Here is a 2,265-nt window from a genome sequence, read left to right on the forward strand (position 1 = left end):
TTTTTACAAGTCAAAATACCTAATGAAACTACTGAAATAGCTGTGTTGGTAGAAAATAAAAAGGAACATAAATTTTAAAAATAACTGCATTACCCCAAGCATACCTTTTAATTATTAGCAAATTAGTTTCATATTAATGTGGGTGAACATAAATATTCAAAGAGAGCTCATCTTTACTTTTGAAAAGGATAAATTCTGTGACATTGTTACTTTAACATAAAATGAGAAAAATAAAGTTACAAGTTAATGTAGTTTTATTTGTAATGGGATGAATACTATGCTGTTAATATATCCTTTTGAAAACCTCTATTATATTGATTCTAATCTCAAAGGAGAACTTATTATGCTTTTTTATTTTTGCATAAATTAAAAATATCTCTAGACAATTCACTGAACTGAGTCATCCATTGTTAGAGTGTGTTGCCTGTTTGTAGCTTTATTCTTAGTAACAGATTTGCTAGGTGTAAAGGACACATTCTTATCTATCTATAGTTTTCTTCTTACACCAAAGCTTCTCCATAGCATTTTTCATCTCCGAATTTCTCAAGGTGTATATTAGAGGATTCAACATGGGGGTAATAACAGTAAAAACCACTGTTATGGATTTATCGATGGGAAATGTGGAAACAGGTCTAACATACATAAAAATACAAGGAACAAAAAAAAGAACCACCACCGTGATGTGGGACCCACACGTGGACAGGGCTTTGCGCCTCCCTTCCTGACTGTGACTTTTAAGAGAATTGAGGATGACACCGTAGGAGATTAGAAGCAGAGTAAAGATGACCATACAGATGGCTCCACCATCAGCAACCACAATGACACCTACAAAGTAGGTGTCCGTGCAGGCAAGTTCCAACAACGGGTACATGTCACAGATGAAGTGGTCAATGACATTGGGGCCACAGAAGGGGAGGTTGTACACGAAGAGAAGTTGAACCACAGAGTGCAGAAACCCTCCAACCCACGCCACCGCCAGAAGAAGGATGCACACCCTTCGATTCATGATGGTCAAATAATGCAGGGGCTTACAGATGGCCACATAGCGGTCATAGGCCATCATCACCAGAAGGAAGACCTCGGCACCACCAAAGAAGTGTTCTATGAAGAGCTGTCCCATGCAAGCTGGGAAGGAAATAGTCTTTTTATCTCGGAGCAAGTCTGTAATCATTTTGGGTGAAACAGCAGTGGAATAAACAGCATCCATGAGGGACAGATAAGCAAGGAAGAAGTACATGGGTGACCCCAGTGAGGGGCTGGCAAAGACAGTCACCACAATGAGCAGGTTGCCCACCATGGTCACAACATAGATGAGTAAAAACATGACGAATAATGCTTTTTGCCCACCAGGATCTTGAGTGAGGCCCAGGAGGATAAATTCTGTGACATTGTTACTATGTCCCATTGATTCTTCTGGGAAGCCTGTGTCAGGGATGAGAGCTCTGGAGAAGGGGACCTGCAATGACATGGTGCACAGGCTGTGAGTTGTCCTGAAGCACGTCTCTGTCACCGTCTCTTCTCCAGTGTTTTTTACACGCATCAGCATATAGAAAATATCTACTGTGCTCCCCCAGAGATGCCAATACACATTGCCAGTCTATTCTTCCTCAGCTAAGACGTGTTGGGCTTAAAAGTAAGAGCTTCTGTCCCAAAGCCTTAGTATAGCTTCTATAGAGAAGAATAACCAAAGAATGATCAGCCGGCCATATATTCAATAGAGTCTTATACAAGCTGTCAGGTCTTGGCACAGACACTAGCAAGGGTGAGGAGCAGAGAGCAAATTCTCACTCTCCAGGAATTTATCCTCCACCGGTGGTGACACATTCTAAAAAACGTTGCCGTTGATCCTCTGTACTGATAGCCTGTGTGGTAAAAGCCTTTACAATGTAGCCTATGTTGCACCAAAACCAATGTCTCCTCTGCAATCACTCACTTAATACTATGATATTTTCCATAACGTACAGCATACTATTCTGGACTTTGAACAGTATCAAATAATTAAACAATTATATACTGAGTTTTTCCCTGTAATAATTACTGTGTCTGGCTGTGGCAGCTTTTATAGGAGTTTTAATTCTCTTCTTTCAGTTTGAACTGAAGTGAACTGCCTAGTGATTATCACAATCACTATATTATCACCTTTTGTTTCTTTTTAAAGTCTATTTTACCTCCTTAAAGAGAAAACAGCAGCACAGTGAAAATTAATGGCTCTTGGAGCTACAGGTGGAATTCACCCACTACCTTGGCAAGGTGATCTGGGGCAAC

At 40.3% G+C, this 2,265-nt stretch overlaps 1 protein-coding gene across 1 annotated transcript; it reads right to left on the bottom strand.

Moving 5' to 3' along the window:
- Positions 1 to 478: 478 nt before the first annotated feature.
- LOC101621573 (olfactory receptor 4A5-like) lies at positions 479 to 1,405 on the bottom strand. The gene has a single exon (XM_004682806.1). It carries the CDS (start codon positions 1,403 to 1,405, stop codon positions 479 to 481), a length of 927 nt encoding a protein of 308 aa, XP_004682863.1.
- Between the last annotated feature and the right edge of the window lie 860 nt (positions 1,406 to 2,265).

The sequence above is a fragment of the Condylura cristata genome, unplaced genomic scaffold (genome assembly GCF_000260355.1).
Source record: "Condylura cristata isolate star-nosed mole 26May11 unplaced genomic scaffold, ConCri1.0 scaffold00015, whole genome shotgun sequence".
Classification (NCBI taxonomy): domain Eukaryota; kingdom Metazoa; phylum Chordata; class Mammalia; order Eulipotyphla; family Talpidae; genus Condylura; species Condylura cristata.